This window comes from Nelumbo nucifera, chromosome 2 (genome assembly GCF_055504915.1).
Source record: "Nelumbo nucifera cultivar China Antique chromosome 2, China Antique-T2T, whole genome shotgun sequence".
Taxonomy (NCBI): domain Eukaryota; kingdom Viridiplantae; phylum Streptophyta; class Magnoliopsida; order Proteales; family Nelumbonaceae; genus Nelumbo; species Nelumbo nucifera.
The window spans coordinates 23,329,304-23,350,243 of record NC_142650.1 but is presented as its reverse complement, the minus strand read 5'-3'; the positions used below and the strand labels follow the sequence as shown (position 1 = coordinate 23,350,243).

At 37.5% G+C, this 20,940-nt stretch overlaps 2 protein-coding genes across 19 annotated transcripts in view; both read right to left on the bottom strand.

Annotated features, from left to right (window-relative positions):
• LOC104595238 (coatomer subunit beta'-1-like) overlaps positions 1-2,577 on the bottom strand; it is a 30,200-nt gene extending 27,623 nt beyond the window's left edge. For all 14 annotated transcript variants that reach the window (XR_016081838.1, XR_016081839.1, XR_016081840.1 and 11 more), the window contains exons 1-4: positions 2,344-2,577; positions 2,041-2,061; positions 1,867-1,928; positions 1,628-1,682 (exon numbers count right to left, since the gene is read on the bottom strand). Coding sequence is in view for 5 of the 14 variants with exons in the window: in XM_088896905.1 (XP_088753031.1) it covers positions 1,628-1,682; positions 1,867-1,928; positions 2,041-2,061; positions 2,344-2,346 (141 nt within the window). In the remaining 9 variants the exon portion in view is untranslated. The remainder of the gene's footprint in view (positions 1-1,627; positions 1,683-1,866; positions 1,929-2,040; positions 2,062-2,343) is intronic.
• Positions 2,578-15,015: 12,438 nt separating this feature from the next.
• LOC104595237 (putative sulfate transporter 3.5) lies at positions 15,016-20,204 on the bottom strand. 5 transcript variants are annotated; one of them, XM_010255868.2, is made up of 12 exons: positions 19,844-20,203; positions 19,545-19,752; positions 19,298-19,469; positions 18,824-18,889; positions 18,607-18,720; positions 17,992-18,108; positions 17,764-17,890; positions 17,374-17,660; positions 17,083-17,273; positions 16,711-16,793; positions 15,541-15,617; positions 15,016-15,459 (listed from the first exon to the last, which is right to left on the bottom strand). In XM_010255868.2, exons 1-12 carry the CDS (start codon positions 20,154-20,156, stop codon positions 15,307-15,309), a joined length of 1,908 nt encoding a protein of 635 aa, XP_010254170.1. In that variant the 5' UTR covers positions 20,157-20,203; the 3' UTR covers positions 15,016-15,306. The 5 variants fall into 5 exon arrangements, 4 of the variants coding, with proteins under 4 accessions (XP_010254170.1, XP_088753037.1, XP_088753035.1 ...); XR_734849.2 differs by lacking the exon at positions 16,711-16,793 and having other exon boundaries at positions 15,321-15,459; XM_088896909.1 differs by lacking the exons at positions 15,016-15,459; positions 15,541-15,617 and adding an exon at positions 16,387-16,567 and having other exon boundaries at positions 19,844-20,204.
• Positions 20,205-20,940: the final 736 nt, after the last annotated feature.

Sequence of the window (20,940 nt, the reverse complement as noted above, 5' to 3'; positions counted from 1 at the left end):
CTTTGTATCTTTTTGTCACAATGAATGAAATACTTCCTTTCCTTATTCAAACAATAATGATACTCCCTTAGGAAATGAATAATGTAATTTGCCTTGATTTCATTGTTATTAAATAGTATTTATTATTTTCAATAGAAATTAACAAGAAAATGAAAATATGTTATATATCAATATGGAAGATATCTGATGTATTATATAGCTTTTAATTTTTTTAATAACCACTGCCCAGACCATAACTAGGCAATGCCTTCATGGGCACCTCAGTGCTTAGGCTAGAAGGTATTTACCACCTTCATAACTACAGGGGAAGTTACAGATCCTGAATCAACTAATAAGTTCATCTTATTTGCAGGCTCCATTTTCGATATGAAAAGATGCCCACTACCTCTTGATTTTAGCCCATGATTTATGAGAGTAATGATTATGTTGAAATATATGTAATACATATAGCATATCTAGCATTAAATTGAAGAAATAATTATTAAAGGTCCATGCCTTTATGCTTGGTCAGATTCCATACCTTCCCTTGATGGCCAAACTCTATTATGGCCCTGTTGGAGTATTAGCAAGAACCTAACGGCAACACTTCTTTTTCCTTTCTATTGATCTTTGAAACCCATTATACTCCGCTCGCTTGAATATTAACTTTTCTCTCTTCTAAATTGAAACCTAGAGTCTTCCTTCTATTAAACTATCCTTATTTTTCTACTCTTGAAATCCCTGTTCCATCTCCTCTTAGCCAATTTGAACAAGTCTAAACACTAACTGTTTTCTTTTGAAATGTTGTAAACATTCTAAGCTTAACACTACCCAACATATTTCAATACCCACCAAATTTACTGAAAACCTCAGGGAAGGAAGTTTCAAGTTTCTTCAAGCTTGAAGTGTTGCCAACAAAATCCAATAAAATGACTATCCATTGACTGTTTTTCAACTAATGAAATTTAGTCACTAATTGATGCTTAGACCTGCAAAACCTAGTCCTGTGCAAGTTGGTCTATAGGCCGTTTCGATCACCATAACATAATCCTACATCACATCATTGCCTGACACAGTGGCACCCCAGACCTCATAAAGTGTTTTCTATAAACACATGCTAAATTAGTAAATAGGCATCTTTCACTACTTGTATGAGTTTATAATATTCTAAAAATGCTGCCCCAATAATTGGAATGAACAATAAAAATTGGTTGGTATGATCTGAGCTTTTTTTTCTCCCGTCTTTTTTTTTTTTTTTTTTTGGATTAGTGACACTGAGCATGCTTCCACCATTGACATAGGTATCAACCTCTATCTTATATGAATTAGGATCTGACACAGCAACATCCATTTTAGACCCAAAGATTGTAACCCAAGTGCTCTATGTAGGAAGAATAACAAACAGGGGAGACGTTTTCTAATTAATGTTATAAATCATCTATCATCTTACCTAACCTTCAATATGAGAGTCATTTAGTACATGGAATGCATGAGAGTTAATGTCAGAAGACCAAAACTTGGTTTTAACGTAGACTTATATCCATAAATCATGCTATGGATATAAATTGCAAAGGAAATTGACACATAAATTCTCCAAATACTGAACACAAATAATATGCTAAAAATGTGTCAATATAAAACTCGCTACCTGTGACTGGTAGTTCCAGATGCACACAGTTCCTGAGTAAAGACTTGCAAGAATCCTGCAGGAAAAAAGTTTGACGAAGGTTGTAGTTCAGTGAGTAAAGACTTAGCAGAACAGCATGGATTCCTTCTAGGAAGTAGTAATGATATTACTTTAGTGCAGTATCAATCAAGAAAGTGAAATGACATAAATTCAGCTATGCATATAAAGTACCAAGGTTTTCTATGCAGGATTGTATTTACCATGGTTCTGTGGGATGAAGATCCACGGATTTTACTCTTTCGGATCTTTGAGCAAGTTTTCTCTGATCCAGAAATTGTTGACATTAGAGAACTAAAGCAATATGCAAAATAAAATAGAAACTAACAGAATGAAACGTCAAAAATCAGGAATTTGAACGGACTGAAGAACATTACCTTGATTTCCAGTCTGAGAGGCTGTGCCATTACCCAAACGCGCAACAATTAAGAAAAAACAGATAAACACTAATCAGTCCTCACTCAAAAACCAGATCTCTGACAACTTCGAAGTCTTGACTAACTCTAGGTCTAGTATACAAATTAGTAACTCCGAACTAGCTTCATTTCGAGGTAAAACAATAACCAATTCAGGCAAATAATCGTCAAAGAGACTGTTTTGCATAAAATCAACGCAAATTTCGCTAGATCTAAGTTAGGTGTAAAATTATTGCATGAAAGTAGAAAAGTAATGAGCCCTACCATCTTTGCTGACGAATCGGTGAGAACAGATCCCTGATCGCAGGCGTATCAAGGAAACCACAGATCGAGAACCAAGAACACTGGAAATCCACGTGAGGTCGACAATGGAGAGATCAGAACAGAGATTCAACTAGCGAGCGAGCTCTGGCTGTGCTAGCAGAGAAGAACAGAGGATGGAGACAGCGAGAGAGAAGGAAAGGTTTTGTATCAAAGAGGTCACCGGTTCGTAATTACGATGTGGAGGAGAAGAAAATATTATGAAATATAGAAAATAATAAATTTGTTTACTTCGTAGTTACGAAAAAATATTCAACGTTTCGAAGATTTACATAAATGCCACTGCTTAATGGATAAGCATTTGAACAAGCGAATTAGTGAACCATAATTTCCGAGAAACGCACGACAAAGTGTGGGAAAATCACATATGCTGTCTGTGTGGTTAATTATGCGGATGCAAGCGCCACCGCTTGACAAAAAAAACGTATTCAGGGTTTGAGTGATTTACAAAAATGCCACTGCTTACTTGCTTAGTGCTTAATGCCTAAGGATTTGAATATCTGACATTCTGATCCAAAATTCCCGGGAAACGAACAAAAGACTCACGGCAAATGGTGGGAAAAGCACATACCGTCTGTCAACTGTCTGGGGCCAATGCTAGCTTTCACCGTCCAACGATCGAAGTGATGTTGGAATCCTCTACGGGATTGAAGTATACGGCCATCATGATTAGCCATGTCAGCCCGAAGTGTGGGACCCTATGTTAATATGTACAGATTGATGTGGTTTATCATGAATGCTGCGGATAGAACCGTAGAGGATTTGTATACGTATTTTGATGGGAAAATCTATGATTCGGGAGGGAAAGACATGGTATAGGAAAAATTTTGACGAATCTAAATCCAACCATGAATTTTGATAAATAACATCGGATTGGCTACCGTTGTCGTCAAATATGGAGTTGAGGGCAATAACGTAATTTCTAGTATTTGAGGCTGATGGGTCCAACCTATTGAGAGAAAGAAAGAAGATGTTAGCAAAGGGCCCTGATGTGGTGGATGTGGAAGAAGCTGAGGCACCCACAGCCGAGGAGCGAGTTGAGGCGTGACGCTTGGGCCGAGAAATACTACATCCTAGGGAACTATATGGTTAGAGTCCCCTACGTGGGTGATAGGTTGTGGGTTGCTCCTGAAGGGTAGGAGCGTGTTCATGAGCATTACCTTCACTTCGGGCTACGGTTTCCCTTGCACCCCCTTGTTCCCAAAATTTTGAACCATTACAACCTCACCCTTAGCCAACTCACCCCCAATGCCTTTAGGACGATAGTGGTCGTATTGATGATGGCCCATCTCTGAGAGGTTACTGTGATGTTGAATATATTTCGGTGTCTGTTTGCACTAAGGAAGCACCCTGATGGGGAGAACTTGTTTTACTTCCAAGACCAAAGGGGAAGGTGGTGGACAACCCGACATCTGTCCACAACTAGAAGAAGAAATTTTTCTATGTGAGTTGCCCCCAAGGCTAGTCCTTTCGATCTAGTCGGGGAAAACCAAATATGTTGACCAAGAGGATTAAACCATGCAGCAACAATGAGGAGAAGGCCGTGATGACTCGACTTTGGTTGAGCAGGACAATTCACTCCAGACCCTTGGTGAAGGAGGAGGAGACCTTGGTGATGGTCGGCCTTAGTCCTGCCCCCCTTGGTATGGACGCTCCTATTGTTCGCTAGTTTTGAAGTTGCTTACATTTTCTTAACGTTCTTCTAATTGCAATTTGTGCCTTGTCTTTATAAAAACCACTCAAGGCATTCGCTTGCCCAAAAGTAGAGCATAGCAGAGCAAAACAAAGAAAGACACACCTATCTTCATCATGAATCAAGATGAAGGCAATGATATGGAGCAAAAGAAGGAGAACGATCATGGAAATGGTTTCAACATAGCGATCATGCATCGGATGTCTATGCCCCACCTCAGGAACTTTGATTTCGGCCGCTATAAGTTGTGTGATCCCTCTCCAAAGAAACGATCATCTTTGGCTCTGCAACAAGAACCCTCCACTAATTCCGATCCTAAGCCAAGAAACAAGAAGATCATGGTCGAGCCCACTAGAGCTCCATCTTAGGGCCACACCAATTCTATATCACCATATTCATTATAGCCCCAACCTCATTAATTCTCAAAGATTATCTCATCTCTTGTGCCACCTTTAGACATGCTTTTTTTTTTCTAGCCCATATAACACACCAAAGACCCCCATGGAAACAGAGATGTTGTCGTGAAAAACACCCAAGAAAAATGACCGATGTCAAGAAACTACGACACTGGCCACCCCCTGCACCGATGGAGAATCTTGCTACGGAGGTAAAAATTTGGAGCCGGGAATAGCCAATCCGGCACAAGATGGTGGGTTTAGTTCAATTTTGTTTGAACAAAATGTTGGAGGGAATGGATGAAAAAATGGGTGATGGAACTAACAACATCGTCTCAGGCTCTATCATATATATCATTTTCCCTTGATTTGTTTAAATCGAATTTATTTGTTAATTAGTAATGTTTGAATTGCAAGAAATTTCAAAGATTAAGGAAGAAAGTGTGACATTATGGATTGAGGAAGAAGAACATTCCATTGTATATTTCAATTATTTGTGTGGCAAAAAGTATTGTGTTATCGCCAAGCGATATTATCTAAGGAGAGAGGGAGTCAATTTCAAGTGTGCATGCCCGAATTGTCCAAGCTAAAGGTTTACGGGTAGATGAACTCCCCAATGTCCTCTAGGCGTATCGAACTACTAGTAGACACCCAGCGGCGAGACCCCATTCAACCTAACATATGGAATTGAAGTCGTTATCCCAACTAAAATTGAGGTACCAACCATTAGGTCTGAAACCTATGACGATGAAGGTAATGATGACGAATTGCACACCAACTTGGACCTGGAGGAGGGAGTCCTAACTTGGCACAAATACGAACCGCCTTCTACTAGCAGAAGATAGCTCGGTACCATAATGCCAAAGTCAAGAGCACTCCGAGTTGGGGACCTTGTGTTGAGAAAAGCCACGGTGCCCAATCCAGGAGTCAGGAAGCTTGGCCCGAACTAGGAAGGTCCTTACAAGGTGACCAAAGTACTTAGGTCGGGGACCTATGAACTTGAAACTATGGAGGGCAGGCAAGTCCCCAGAACGTGGAACGTGGACAACTTAAGGTAGTTCTAAGTTCATAGGACTCGAAAATTTTCAAAATTTTTTTTAAGTGTTAGCTACAACCAAGCTTGTTCTTAAGACCAACCCGCTATGAGCACTATGGTTGTCTAACAGGAAGCGAAGGCCAAATTGCTTTTAGCACCTTGATTCACAATATTAAGAACCAACCTTTGGGGAGCACGTTGGCACAAAAGCACCTTGGCAAACATTTTGGACTTAGTCGATTTTCAAGTAGTCTAAGGACTTAGAAAATAAGAATGGTGCAAAAAGTACATAAGACGTTGGCAAAATAGATTTCCATTACTTAGTAAAAGTTTAGTACATTGATACTTAAAAAACATAGAAAGCATAGAGAACAGAGCTCGAAGGCTCGGGATACATAGTATATATAGGGGGTCCAAAGAAAGAGGCAGAGAGTTCATTCTTCAATGGGAGGAGGATCACCACCATCCCTTTGAATATCCTCCCCGTTGATCAGTTGTTGTTGTCGTCATTATCCATCACGTTGTTGGGGCCGAGCTCGTCTCCTTCAAGCTCAGAGTCCGACTCCTCGCCAACCCGACCAAGCACCTCGTCAGAAACCTTGAAGCTGGTCAACCCGCCGAAATCAACCTCCAAGAAGAGCGACTTGGCAAACATACGGCAAATATTGAAGCCCTTCCAGAAGGTCGAGAGGGTGTACTCACCCTTGGCCACCTAGCATGCTAGCGAGATAAGGTAGTCTCGGACGGCCTTCTCCTGCGCTTGATGGATCTCATTTGCAAACTTGGACTTGCGCTCTTCGAGCTTGGTCCTTGTTTGCTCTAGCTTGTCGAGAAGGTCTTCTACACTCTTTGCTTGCTTAGCCTGATCGGCCATCCCTCAAGCGACCTTAGCCCTTAAGTCCCTAATCTCGGAAACAGATGCCTCAACCTCCTTCTCCAGGACTTCGCATCGATAGTAGCTCGGCCCATGAGCGTGATCGCCAAAGCGTTAGCCTAAACCAAACAAAGCAAAGAAAAGAGGAAGTTAGTGAAAGGAAAATTGAAGAAGAGATCGGGTCGTAAAAAGGAGAGCTCAAAAACTTACTGCCACTACATAATGTAGAAGGACGTCGCCGATGACAACAAGGCGCTTCTTCTGGTATTCGGCAACCTCCTCAAGGACCATGACCACCTTGCTCAGCTCTAGTGCTGTGACCAGATTGAAGATAGAGCATTTATTCGAAGTCCCGACCATTGGGAGAGTGGACTCCCTGCTTGCCGTCCCACTCTATTGACCCATGGGTGTCCGGCTCCCTGAGGGATCTTGCAGCTCATCCTCAATGACGACGATCGGGCTCCCCTCACCCTTGGCCAATTTGGTTGCCTCTGAGACCTTGGCTCAGTAGGGGGGGGCATCCTTCATGGCAGTTTTTCTCTTCTTACTGTTCTTCATCCTAGAAAAGAGTCCGACAATGTTGACATCCACCATACCCTCTCCTACAAAGATGATATAAGATTAGTCAATATAGCCAAAAAAATGAAAGGCAACCTAAGTACTGCGGTGACGACCTACCCAGAGGACTAAGCCCAGTGTGGATCATCATCTCTTTCACCAAAAACTTGTTGATTAGGGATTTATGAGCTACCAAAACTTACACCCCCATCCGTAAGTGCTCATCTAGGTTGGACTCCCTGACGTCCCTAATGCCCTGCCTCCATTCAATGTTAAGAGTAAGGGTGAGCATTATTTGGTTAAAACCAAAAATTTCGGTTTTAGTTTGTTTAGTTCAATTAAATTGGTTTTTAGAATTACAAATTTGATTAATCGAATAAACAAAGCTTTGGTATATAATATGTAATATATAAAATATAATATGTAAGATATAATATATAATATGCAACATATAATATATATTAATATATGAAATTTGATTTCATAATATATAATATAAAATATATGTTATAATATATAATATAGTAAATATTATTAAAATTTGGTTTTAATCGAAATAACCAAAAACTTAACTGAATAAACTGAATGCTCACCCCCTAGTTAAGAGGCCACCCGCCATCCTTAGCCAAGAAGAAAATTTTCTTCTTCTAGGCCATCACCTTAGAAGGAAAGCCACCCAACAACTTACATCCAGATAAAAAGGATAGGTAGAAACAATACTGCTCGTCGCCCAACTTTTTCATTTGACATAGGCCGGAGAAGGTCTCTAGGGTCAAAGGAAACTCAAAGTGATGGTGGACGGAGATGGTCTTAACTAGGGTCCTAATAGAGTTCGAGGTAAGTTGACCTAGAGTGACCCTGTAATAATCTAGGACCTCAGGAATGAATAGGTGAAGGGGGAACCTGAGGCTAGCCACCAAGGCCTCTTAAAAGAAATAGAGCTTGTTTCTTCTTTGGTTCTAAGGGAGCTGATTGTCCCTAGGAAGGATGAGATCGAACTCATTCGGGATCCTAAAGATGTGGGCTAAGTTCAGGACATCATCATTTGTAAGCTTGATAGGACCGAACTTTGACCTCCGACCTCGTCCGAGGCTACCTATGAGAGGTCTAGGCCCCTTTATGGGAACCCTTCTACTCTTGAGCCGAGGAGCCTTCCTCGGCACGAGTGCCCTTCTAGTCCTCTCCCTTAGAGAAACCACCCGACATGGTATTAAGTTAAAAGAAGAAAAGGAAAGAAAGGAGCGCGGAAAACTCACCAAAGTGGGAAAGGAAGTGATTAGGACCGACCTGGCTGGGCAAATCACCAAGCTGCTCAAGGATGTGAGACCTCTAACTTCACTTGGGAACTTAGAATAGGCGCAAATGGTCCCCCTAGGGGCGCCTAATTTATAGGCGAAGGGGTTGGGCTACCAACGACTGATATTGACTTGGTCTGACGGTTTAGAGAGGCGCGATGGTTCAGATTTTTTTTTACATCTATAGAGTTTAATCTCCACATGATGTCTTTGCATCCACGAAATGTGACCCACCAGTTAGCCTCGAGCAAACTGGACTGGACTGGTTATGAATCGATGACCTGACGACAATCTGATATCAAGATTTAGGTTGGAATTACCCCTCATTACTTCCCAACAATATGTAGGTTGGGGAGGGCTGGGTTTAACTAAATACTATACCCTACTTGTACCCATATGGGTTGTAGAATCCCCAAACCCATCATCACCCCAAAATCCATCATTTAACCAAAAAAAGCCTTGCCCCATTGGGGCGGGTACCCACCGGGTAGAGTATAAATTGCCATCCCTAAGAAGAAGAAGAAGAAGAAGATGTCTAGTACAACTCTAAAACAACACTGGATGCTTTGAAAATTTAATGAATAGTCAATGTCACTTTGGTCCTTTAAAGTCTCATTTAGTAGACTTAAATTCCAAAAAGGTACATGTAAGCAAGGATATAAGGTATTGATACGATACGCCTCAATCCATATCCATAGTCATGGACACGGGATATGCCACGACTAGATACGTATCCACGAGTTGTGTGTATCGGCACAATATGTCTTCATATCTGGCCGTATTGATGGATACAATTTGATACACACTGATACGGAGGCGTATTTGTGCCTAGTTTGACAAAACTGTATATTGACTACTTTTGGGTTGTTTTTCATCTTTAATAAAAATTTAAAAATAGTATTATGAAAACTAAAATAAATAATTTAAGATTTAACTTTTCCAACAAAAAATTAATAAAAACTACAAATTATAAAAATAACATATTTTATCTACCTTAGATGATTTATATATTTTATTTTACACATAATTATATTTTAAGAATGAAAACATAGTTATTATTTAAAAAAAAAAGAGTTATTATATAAAAATACTAAATAAATAAAATTTCCCAATAAAATTAATGGAAAATAGAAAATTATAATTATAAAAACTGAAATGAATAATTTAAGATTTAATTTCCCCAAAAAATTTAATAAAACTAAAAATTATAAATAATTTATTTTATCTACCTTAAATGATTTATTTGTTTTATTTTACAATTACATGTAAAATAAAAGCATTATGTGTTAAAAATGAAAATATATTTATTATTTAAAAAATAGTTGTCATTTAAATAAAATACTAAATTAATAAATACTCCCAAAAATTAATAAAAATTGAAAATTATATTTGTAAAAAAGAAAGTGTAATAATTATTCTATGATGTTTGAATGTTCTAGAGTCCCGATATTATTTATTATAATATTTCTCCTCATATAACCTATTGAAATATGCATTTCTCATGTGTTTATGTCTTATTCATAGATAATAATAAGGGAAAAATCCCAATTAGTACCTTGTACTTTGGGTCTAGTGCCACTTTGGTCCCCAAACTTTAAAACGCGACAATTCAGTACTCGAACTTTTAAAACATGCCAATCCAGTACTTGTTGTTAACCAACCTATTAACCAACAGTTAAGTGGCATTTGAAAAAACATAAATGCCCTTTGAGTGTCTTGTAGCTTTCTTTATAAACCATCCAAATGTTGACAAAAAATGAACAGTTCCAAATCCTTGCCTCTTTTATTCAAGAAAGTTAGGGTCACATCTTTGTGGGCATTCTAGTGACCTCAACTTTCATGAACAAAAGAGGCAAGGATTTGGGATTATTCATTTTTTATCAATGTTTGGATGATTGATAAAGAAAATTAGAAGACACTCGAAGGGCATTCATGTTTTTTTTTAACCTACTTAATGGTTGGTTAATGGACTGGTTAACGATAGGTATAGGATTGGCACATTTTGAAAGTTCGGGTACCGAATTGGCACTAAGCCCAAAGTATAGGGTACTAATCGAGAATTTTCCCTTAGTATTATTAATGTATTTATGTGATATGTATGCATTTTCCTAACGTATCCAAGCGTTTCTATATCTTTCATTCATATCCATGCATTTCCAAAGCGCATCCGTATCTGCATCCAACTTATTTGATACGATATCCGATACCGATACTTTGATCATTGCATGTAAGTAGTTTTTGAAATTAAAGGATACACATAAGTGGTTTCCTCAAATCCCACGAGGTCCTTTTAAGTATTATTATCTCTAACAACAACAACAATGGTGGCGGTGGTGATGATGATGATGATGATAGTGACTTTATAGGATATTCCTAAATTTTTATTCCATATTTGAAAATCCATGTTATTCATGTATTATACGTTCATGAGAAAGTCTTGTATCCATATAATTGAATATTTTAGAATTTAATATGTTCTTAAAATATGTACTAAAGAATTATGTAACATAGGTGAAATTAACTAGCATCATAAAAGTAATAACCAATCGGGGGTTTTCATCAAAACTCTCAAGGGTTGTGATTGGTCAAAGCCTTTTTGGTATCATGTCTTTTTGACATTGTAGATTTTTCCTTACATATTTATACTATATTTTAAAGTGTGGATGTGAAGTGAAAGTTTTTCTGAACTAAAATTACCCTCTATTTCTTTGTCTAAGAAAGGATATAAAAGTAATTTTATTATAGTTTTAATGTTAGCTTTAATGGCTACTAAAATACCCATATTTGTGTATTAATTTATCTCTATTTGTAAAGTTTGAAAATGTAACTTCAATTATTATTTTACACCTCTTTTAATCCCCTCTCATTAACTCTTATACTTAAGGCATTAACTCCCATTTTCTCTTATTAAATGTTATATTTAAGTTATTATTTTACTAATAAATGATACTAATTAGATTTATGCCAATATTTTTAATAATATAAGACTATATTTTAAAATTGACTCAAAAAACAAAGCCATTCTTTATCCAAGTGGTGGCTAAGCAATTCAACCATCTAAATCAAATCAATGAATCTATGAAGTCATAGTTAGGTAATAAAATTTTTAAAATAAAAATAAATATAGTAAATTATAAAAACATAAAAAAATTGACACATTTATGATATTTTATTAATCAAGTTAAAAAATAAGTGCAATAAACAAGAATTATTTGTTGAGAAAGGGTGAATTATATTGAAGGATAAGAAAGATACAAAGCTGCTAAGGGAGAGGTTCCCTCAAAACAACCATAGAGTATAAAGATAAACCGGAACTACCCCTTACAAGACAAACTCCTCATCCCAAATTAAAGAGTTTTAGTGATTAACAAACATCCTAAAATTGACATCTCTGAAGTTGTTGTTTATAACACTCCAATTTACTAGTGTCTTCTCCACAGCTACACAAACTTTCATTGGCTGCTTGGCTTTGTCTTCAAAAATATTGTTTCTCTCTTTCCAGAGACACCAATAGATCACCAAAGGAATATCTTTCCAGAGCATCTTACCCCACTTGGCAAAAACCTCCATTGAATCAATAGAGATTCCAGATTTGTAGGGTAACCCAGCTCACACCGAACAAATTTAGCACATGGGACCATACTTGACGCAAAAAACTGCACAAAATCAGAAGATGGTTGGTAGTTTTATTGATGATGAAAATGATATACATAATTTAGAACTAACAAAAAATTAAACTATTTTATTATTTGGCAAAGATCAATAGTTCAACCTTTGGGTTAAATGTGTTAACCTTTAATATCATAAATAAATAATAAAAAATAATAAAATACAAAAATAAAAAAAACATAAACTTTGCAAAAAAAAAAAACATTTAGGCACATGTATAATATCGTATATTTATCATATTAAACAAAAAGTAAGTGTAGCATATAAAATTATTTTTACACACATAAATACAAAAAAATATAAAAAAATTGAACACATCTATAATTTTATATTTACACTACTATTAAAAACATGCATAAAATTGTGAAACTTTCTTTTAACTAAAATACTCATTTTTGAATCTAGTCAATATTTAATTGTGATGTTTAAATTGTAAATTGAACTACTACTTTTCACCTCATTCAATTCCCTCTATTTAATTGTTATGTTTTTTTTTTCTAAATGAACAAAAATACATACACCAAAAAGATAAAACATTACAAAAAGAAGAGTTTAATCAAGCAAGTAGGCCTGTCAATGATACTTGAAACTTCAACAACTCAATTCGATTATCACATATTTGAATGAGGTGTTTATATAATCAAGTTTGGATTTGGCAATTTGCATCCAATTAATAATTGAAAATAAAAAATAAAAAAATACATAAAGTTTGTAGAAAATTTTGGATATATTATAAATATCATTATCATCATCTAGAATTGCCATGTGGAAAGCACATGCTCACTTACTAGTTATGTAAAATAAATGAAAATGTGTTATAAAGACCATGGCACCTATTAGAAAAAGTGATATATTACAAGTTAAATGGCTAAAAGAACAAGGATATACCCAAGGACTTGAGTGGAAATACCAAAAAATGATTTAAACTCCCATAATTTAATGATGGATGTGACACTAAACACAATGAAATGGCCAAACATGATTCATGTAACCAAATCCATATATTTGGGAGAAGGCTTTAGAAGAAGATCACAAAGTGAAAATAAAAATACTTGTACTAGATTTTATCATTACCTTAGTTTATAGCTGACCTAATAGTCGAGATGGTCGCTTAGTGTTCCATAGCCACCCCTAAGTCCTTTTGTACCATTTAATATGTGGTGCCCGTTAGGGAGGGCTTTCGGGCAGTGGCTTGTGGTGTTCTAAGGGGGCACCACATGAAAAGCCCCAAGGCTTTGTTTGCTTTTCATAAGTTATTTACCCATGTTCTTTTGTTTTTCAGGTAAATAAGTCAATGACCATTTTAGTCATAAAAATCCATCATTAAAAGGGACATTTTTGTCCCATCCAAGTGTTGTTAACTTTCCCCAAGTGGGAAAGTTATTAACAGATGGGTATCACTTAACATAGGTTTCTTAGTCACATCCCATTGACCAACTTATCCCACTTTCAAAATCTGAAAAAAACGAATGCCCCCCAAAAGTAATGTTTGGTGAAAATTTGGAAAGCCAACAAACCACTTTCGTTAAGCCAGTTAAGTGACTCTCCCATGAAGCTACTTCGATTTGCTTATCTGGAATTCACATAAACAGCTCATCTAAAGCTGGGCCCTCCCAAACGGGTATAGAGATCTCAATGAAATTACAGTACAAAGAGCTTTTGTCTACGGGGGTCCAGTATTAATTGAGCTAGACAAACTGAACCAAATCCAAACCTGAAGGACCATAATATCACTTGTTGGCCCTTGTTTTGCCTAGTTCAGCTCAAATATAAGCTAGTTATAAATTGATAGATAATAGTGGACTGTGAGACAATGTTATTACATTCATGTTTTTCTTTTTTCCAATGATATCTTCCAATGGAAATATGAACACACTCAACATGTCCTTTAGATTTCCAACGACCATAATAATTTCATCATTTTCTTTATCTTGTATTACACTACCAGTCCAAAGCTATTTCGGGATTACCTGAATGCGATGGCTGTAAAGCGGGCTGTGGAATCAATGTTAACGTCCAAAACTATTTTGAGCCACAGTGAGAGAGGTTGAATGGCTATAGGCCAATGTACTTCATGACCAGTCCGGATTAGCTGGAGACAAAAACATATACACCCGGCTGAATTATTCATTATAGTTGAACACAACAGTGCTCACTGTGGGCCTCATCTGAGACCCAGCTGTATTGAACACTGGCATGTCCAACCATGATAGTTAATTCAGTCGGGTGTGTATGTTTTTGTCTCCAGCTAATCCGCCCCCTTTATGACTGGTGTGAAGTACTATTATTGGTTCAAAGCCTACTTATAACAGCTATTGTATTCAACTAATCCTGTCCAAATGAAAGAGGATTGTGTCAAGCTGGCAGTAGATCTGCTCATGGGCGAGGCTCGGGCTTGGCTTTTGCCAAAATGCTAATGGGCCTGGGTCAAATCCCAAGCCCAAAACAGCATAGAATTGAGCCTGAAACTCGGGTCGTGAACAGGTCAAGCTATCAGCCAATGCTGAATCAATTATCCAAGTAATTTCTATATGAACTTCGAATTGTATGTTGAAACATTTTATTTTCTGGCCCTTTGTTACTTGTTACCTTCTCTAATATACAATCTCTTCTACATCCTTATTCACCTCTCTGTCTCTCTCTCTCTCAACTGTATATTTTTTTTCAATATGTTGAGCACTCACTTATTAAAAGAGAATTACAAATTTAAAGAATATTTGATAGATCCAAGTAACTTGGGAGATTTAGCACAATCCAATCTCTAGAATCATCAAGGAGCATTGAAACTAGTGATATCCTTCTCTCTTTCAACTAGTGTTTGATACCATTATTGTTGTTTTCTACCTAAAATGTTTCTGGGTTCATCAATACAAATTATTGTTCCTACTAGAAATGTCTAATTTGACTTTCAACCATAAATGTCAATGATCATGTTAAAACCTCAAATTAGTTGAAATATTATTGATATTATCATGTTGGTTCTACTTGTACATATTTGTTGAAACCTCCCCCTAACAAAGTGGTTATTTATACAACCGTTGTTTTCAGGTTGGCATGAAACTAGGAAGTACATGAAGTGGCTTAAAACTGATGCACTGGAAAAACTTTGGATTAGTGTGTTGCTTCATCTATTGGGGTTTGAGCTAATTTCAACATACAAGAAGGATACAAGAAATGAGGACTCAGCCAGAAAACCACCCTGGCTGAACCACTATGGCACTATCATCTTGACTGGAGCATAGTTACAGATTGATCATAAAAAATGAGGTTTCTTGATTCATCTCTTGAGATAATCAGCTTAGCCATTTACCTATTGGTTCATACTTCCAAGATTATATCATCAACTTCATAGACTTTCCATCTGTGGCATCAGAGGTTCCCATGGACTAATTCTTCTGCTTTGATTCATTAAGAAGGAAATGGCATGCATCAGTTGCCTCTTTGATTGATAAGAAGACTGAATCTTTTCCAATGGAGTCTATGAATCTCGATAATGTCAGCTTCTCTAGCACCTCTCTCCTGGGGTTTACTATTGCCATCTGAATAGATGATACAATCACATAATTTAGTTCATCTTATTCGGAGGAAAAAAAAAAGATAATCAAGAGATGTGGTTGTACCTTAATTCCCCTTCTTTCCATGTTCCTATAGACTTCAGATAACATTTCAATGCCAGTCATGTCAATAGAAGTAACTCCTATTGTGACAAAACCACATTTACATTGATATTAGTTACCAAACAATTTAAGGCCTCGTTTGGTTCGTGAGAATAGGGGTTTGGAATCGGAATAGGAATGGCCAACTGTTTGATTGGACGAAATCGGAATCTCATTCTCATTCCTGCTGAAATAGAATTCTTCCATTTGAGGGAATGGCTATTCCCTGCCCCTCCCTTGAAAATGAAATCCCAATTCCTGTTAATTTTAATTCACATTCTCATTTCTGTTTGAACCAAATAGATTATAAGAATGAACCATTCTGATTCTGATTCCAATTCCGACTGCAAATCAAATGACCCTAATATTTTTCCTTGCAAGAAGAGTACATACGTTCAGAGTAAAATCTTTTTTTAAACCCAACATGAATGTATATCCTTTTTGTTTTAATGGGCTGAAGTTTATATGGCCAACCAGGGGTGGGACTAACATTGGGTAATGGCCTTTAAGTTTAGATGGAGCCGACCCAAAACCTGAAATTTGAGATATATCAAAATTTCCAAAAAATCCAATAGGATCAGTTTGTTTGCAGTATAAATTTTATGTTACATTGAGAGCTTTGCAGCATTAGAACTTTCCATGGATGCACTGGTTCTTACCAAGCAACTCTCTAGTTAGCAGCCAAGTGGTTGTGATCAATTTTATTTATTGCCCTCCATAATCCATAGGAAATTCCATTGTATAATTACTACAGCTTAATCTATTGCACAAACCTTTCCTTAGGCTTCATTTGTGTGCAGCGATTTTGCACCTAGTTTGGGTTTGTAGCAATTTGTTCATAACAAAGATTTGCACCCCCACCTGGGGCAAAATTTGCACTTTTAGCTTTATATGCACTCAATTTTGTGTAAATTTTGCATCCCAAAAACAGATGCAAAATTTGCACCACCTTAGCTTGCCCCAATACAAAATAGGAACTGCGTCATTTTACCTATTCCAAACAAACAAAACAAAGTGAAACCTGAAACAAATTTGTATTTCCCCATTTATACTCCAGTGCATTTTTTTTTTTTTTTGGGGGGGGGTATGCTTATGAGATTCATACTTTAGATTTATGAATTTGTTTATGCTTACCTCCTAAATCAAGTATAAGATGGTCAAGGTCATTGCTGCTGGAGTTCAAAGTTTCCTTTTCATCTTCAACCCACCTCGAAATCCTAGTTAGTGCAAAAAATTTCAGTAAGACCCTTTAGTAAATGCCATACATATATTTTTGTTCAAATTAGGGTCGATTACTTGGTGTAATGGTAAAATCTTAGGCTGGCAAGTGTGAGAACGCGGGTTCGAGTCTGAGAGTGGTTACTTTGGTTCTAAACAAAAAGCCAAAGCCCAAAGGTTAGGACTGTATCCGGTCTACCCCTCCCAAGACCCTATATAACTGCCACCAAATTGAAAAAGCAAAATAAAATAAGTGCTTTATGGGTGATTCTCACTATTGATTCATACCTTTCTCTAATGTAGGTACAATTGGCAAAGTAAATTGGGGATCCCAATTGCAGGATTAGAATGCCTTGGATCTCAGTTGCAGATGGATACTGCTCTACATCAACATACATTGTTGAGCTAGGTAAGTTCCCAAGCTTGGATGTAGAAGGCCTAGCCACATATAGAAGTGCTCTGAGTACTGAAATTCCCACCTGAAACAAACAAAACAAATTAAATGGGAATCAAACAAAACTAGTGTTATTAACAAAGAACTGAAAATCTGATGCTGTATGTGAGCAAAGAGATCCTTACTGACAAGAGGAGGCCAATGTCCATGCTAATAAAAATGACTCCCAAGAAGGCAGCCATACAAATGCAGAAATCAAATTTGTCAACCTTGAAGAAGTGATAAGCCTTTTCATACTCGATGAGACCCAGCATTGCAGACATGATGATGGCTGAGAGAGCCACAAGAGGGGTGAATTTGAAGAGAGGAGCCAAGAACAGAAGAGTTAACATCAAGCACACAGACATCACAACGTTCGACATTGCCGTCTTGCATCCCGCATTGTAGTTCACTGCAGATTTCGAAAATGGCCCTGCATTTGGAGCAGCCATACATGTCAAAGAGAAGCATTCACAGACTGATTTATTGAATTGGTAGATCAAAAACAAATTAAAACTTGGTTCAGTCCAAGAGACCTGTAGTCAAGTAGCAGGAAGTAAAGGAACCAACAATGTTCATCATTCCAAAAGCTATCATTTCCTTATTCCCATCAACTTGGTCATTTTTCACTATTGCAAAGCTCCTCCCTACTGCTATTCCTTCCTGTAGAGAGAATCAAAAGAAAAACAAAACCATCATAAGCTTAGGCAATCTGGAGGGAGATTTATTTCAAGAAAGAGATGATTTGATGCTAGTGGTCTTACAGCCAGAGCCAAGATGCCTGTAATGATCCCAGCTTTTATGGTTGATGGCAGGTACCTAGAGTCAAAGTTCAGAGCTTTAATTGAAAGAGGATTCAATCCTTTACTCAAGTCACCCACCTGTCTCACATAACGTAGTAATGTCAGCTAAATTCAAGAACAGTGAAGTACAATCAAAAGGACAGAAGAGGAACAGAACTTCTGTCTCCCATGGAAGATGTAGTCCATATTTTAATACTACAAATATTGGTAGTCTCATCAGGGTCAGATATTGGTACCCTTGATTCTTGAACCATGGAAACCTGAGGTTCGGGTTGCAGCCTTCTGGGTTTGGATCAAAATGGGCCAGCCCAATTTTAAGATTAGCCCATGACAGAGGGTGCCTGGAGTGGGCACGTAAGGCCCACTGACCTATCTGTGCAACTTGGGCGGGCTAAGATTGGGCTTTTGTCAAAATTGAATGGGTCCGGCCCAAAGCCTGAAACAGTGTAAAATGCTAACTAGAGCCAATCCAACTATTGGCTACCAAGACTCTTGATAGTTGGGTTTGTTGAATCTCCGGCCCACATTTTTTCTACTACAAGGAATTGGAAAAAAAGGAAAAATTAAGAACTTAACGATCTGGATCCCGTGCTTCTCTGCATGAACCAAATAAGCGAAAACGCAGCCCACTACCACGGTCACCATTGGAGCTATTGCTGCTACCCAAAACAATTTTTCCTTCTTCTTCTTCTGCAATTTTTTTATGAATTAATATAATTTCCATATCTATAACTAAAAAAGGAAGGAAAATAAAAAATTAAAAAAAGAAAAAAAGAATGTTTTGTGGTCTTACCAGGAACCTAGTGAAGAGGAGGAAAACGAGGAAGCATAAACCTACAACTGCACTTTCCCATCTCCACTGCAACAATATAAATAAGTAAAAATAAATAAATAATTATAAAAAAAATTCAAGCTTTAGTCGATGGGGATAGTGTTTTCGAACGGCCATTGACTCGGATGGTTGGACCATTTGACCTGGAAACCATTCAGGCATTCCATTCCGCTTCACCCTTAGCCTGGTCTTTGACAAAAAGCCGTTGATTTGATCGACCTGCTGACCTGGGCAGGCAAACCGTTGACCCGTTCAACATTTTTAGCTGTTTTTTATTTTAATTATTTTTTAAATTTTAAATTTTTTAACTTGGAATGAGCCGTCCATTCAAACCAAACAGACAAATCGTTGACCCAAAAACCAGTGGCCAGAACGATTCCGATTACAGATCGATTTTTAAAACTTTGGATGGGGATAGGACCAGAGTCACCAGACCTCGTGTCTTTGGCTGAAGACTGCACGCATGACTGAAACTACATCGGTTTTAGACGTAAAATGCGTCAAACCAAACATGCCCTTCAACTGTTGCAGACAGATTATCGTCGCTGTTCCTCCCATAAAGCCAGTGATTGTGGAATGTGATAAAAAGTCTACCAAGATCCCGAGTCTGCAAATATAGATTACAGAATAAGGAAAAAAACAGTTGAACTCTCTCTCTCTCTCTCTCTGATCAGAGTCTCACCTGAAGAGACCAAGAGCTGCCTGAAAGACACCGGTGAAGAAGGTAGCAGTGAATATTAGATGAAGATACAATGTTGGGTCGTCTTTGGGTGATACTACCCCTCCTACAATCGAAGACAAAAGCAATGACGCGGCCGCTACAGTCCCGACGGCGAGATCCTTCGAGCTACCGAAAATGGTGTATACTAGAGGCGGTACAAAGCTTGAATCTGCAACAAATTGCCAGTGATTCATCATCAAGCTATTCGGAGAGAAATTACATTGAAATATGAATGGAGAGAGATGGAAGAAACTGCTTACAGAGGCCGATTATTGATGGTATGTTTGCAAGCTTAGCGTAGCTGATGCCTTGAGGGATTGCGAGGCTAGCAATGGTGATTCCAGAGAGCAGGTCGTATCGAAATAGACGGAAGTTGTATTTTGGTAGCCATTCGAAGACCGGAAAGAAGTACTGGGCTGCCTTCTTCGCTTTCCGAAGCGGTGGCTCATTCTTGAATTGCCGGAAAGGGTCGTCTGGGAAGAAAGTCTCCTTCAGATCAGATTTGAATGAGGTCGTGAAGTTTCTTGGGGTGGTGAAGTTCACCTTGTGAACTACCTCACCAGGGCTTCTCATGGCTCTGCAGTTTGGAGAGAGAGAGAGAGGTGTTACAGCTTACCAGTAAAGGATTCCTATATATAGAGGATAACAGCGGAGGACTCAGACGTGGAAGGATGGGATTGAATGGGCGGAGTCTCTGCTTGTAATAGTAAACGCGTTTAGTCTGGCTTTATGGCTTTATCAAAATCTGTATGTTAAAACTTAGGGAAAATCTAGGTAAACGGTGTTGTAAGCATCATTTTCTTAGAAAACGGTGCTTTTTTTGTTTGGCAACGGTAGAACGTTTTTCCCAGCAGAAAACAGCACCGCCTTCTGTTTGATATCAATGTTTCATGTCCGTTTTCTACACCAGTACGACAATGACAAAAAAATTGAAAATGACAAATAATTCATAAAAAATTCCAAAAATATGCCTAAACTAAAAAAGTGCATAAATTGATGGTATGGTTTGATGGTTCAACAGAGCTCGACTTGCTAAGATTGTATAAGGTTCTAGCTCGAACTCGGTTCAAGCTAAAACATTGAATTTGAGTTTGGCTCAAGTCAAAAATTCATAAGTTTGAGCTCGAGCTCAATTTGAGAGAAAATATTTTATAAAAATAAAAAATATTTTTTATTTGATATTTAAAAATAAGAATTATAATATTTTTATTATATATATATATATTCAAACTTAACTCGCAAGCCTCACAATCCGAGTTCTATTAGGCTCGAGCTCGGTTAGAACCGAGCCGAGCTGAGTTCGAGCAACTCATGAAAACTCGGCTCATTGCCATCCCTAACCATAACCATAACAGAA

Coding starts and splice junctions, on each gene's coding strand:
- LOC104595237 (XM_010255868.2), bottom strand. CDS start 20,156: ATGAGAAGCCCTGGTGAGGTAGTTCACAAGGTGAACTTCACCACCCCA. Junction 17,274..17,373: donor ACATTGGCCTCCTCTTGTCA/GTAAGGATCTCT, acceptor TGTTTGTTTCAG/GTGGGAATTTCAGTACTCAG. Junction 15,460..15,540: donor TGGAAAGAAGGGGAATTAAG/GTACAACCACAT, acceptor TCATCTATTCAG/ATGGCAATAGTAAACCCCAG.